The 866-nt window shown below is 66.3% G+C and overlaps 1 protein-coding gene across 1 annotated transcript in view; it reads left to right on the top strand.

Moving 5' to 3' along the window:
* The first annotated feature begins 504 nt into the window (after positions 1–504).
* SYNM (synemin, intermediate filament protein) overlaps positions 505–866 on the top strand; it is a 30,224-nt gene continuing 29,862 nt past the window's right edge. The window contains exon 1 of the mRNA XM_011958184.1: positions 505–864. Coding sequence (XP_011813574.1) covers positions 646–864 — 219 coding nt within the window. The 5' untranslated portion in view covers positions 505–645. The remainder of the gene's footprint in view (positions 865–866) is intronic.

The following is an 866-nucleotide window of genomic DNA, read 5'->3' as shown; positions in this document are numbered from 1 at the left end:
GCTATTTTTTTTTTTTGGTAGAGACAGGGTCTATATTGCTCAGGCTGGTCTCGAACTCCCGGGCTCAAGCGATCCTCCCACCTTGGCTTCCCAAAGTGCTGGGATTATAGGCGTGAGCCACCGCGCCCGATCCATATAATTTTTTTAAAAATAGAAAACTCCCCAATCTCCAGGGCTTCGGGTAAGAAGTCTCTCGTAAATGGCCAGCACCATAGCAACTCAATAGGCTTCTATTCCCATCCACGAACGCCAGGACACTCGTATGCTGCGGGCACGCGTGACAGTGCAGCAGCAGGGCGCCCTCTCCCGGGTCCCTTCGCTGAGCCCGGCCTGGCTAGCCCGCCACCCCGCCCGCTGTTACCCGACTGCCCGCCCGGACCACCGGCGGCCGCCAAGGTGCTGCAGGGGGCGCTGTCCGGCCGCAGAGGCCGGGCCGAGCCGCGCTCTGATTGGCTGGAGGCCGCTGCCCTCGCCCAGTCTGCCCGCCCCGTCCGCTAAGTGCCCGGGCTCTCCAGCTCGCGTCCAAGTCTGCGGGCCTCCGGGGCAGCGGCGAGGCCGGAGCGTCGTGGCGGAGGGGACAAGACCAGGACAAGACCAGGGCAGGAGGGAGCCGGCCAGCCGCGAAAGCCCCGCACGCCCGGCAAGATGCTGTCCTGGCGGCTGCAGACGGGCCCCGAGAAGGCCGAGCTGCAGGAGCTCAACGCCCGGCTCTATGACTACGTGTGCCGGGTGCGGGAGCTGGAGCGCGAAAACCTGCTCCTGGAGGAGGAGCTGCGCGGCCGGCGCGGGCGAGAGAGCCTGTGGGTCGAGGGGCAGGCCCGCTGCGCCGAGGAGGCGCGCAACTTGCGGCAGCAGTTGGACGAACT

Source organism: Colobus angolensis, unplaced genomic scaffold (assembly GCF_000951035.1).
Source record: "Colobus angolensis palliatus isolate OR3802 unplaced genomic scaffold, Cang.pa_1.0 Scaffold112, whole genome shotgun sequence".
Taxonomy (NCBI): Eukaryota; Metazoa; Chordata; class Mammalia; order Primates; family Cercopithecidae; genus Colobus; species Colobus angolensis.
The sequence above is the reverse complement of the archived record's forward strand: the minus strand, read 5'-3'. Positions and strand labels throughout refer to the sequence as shown.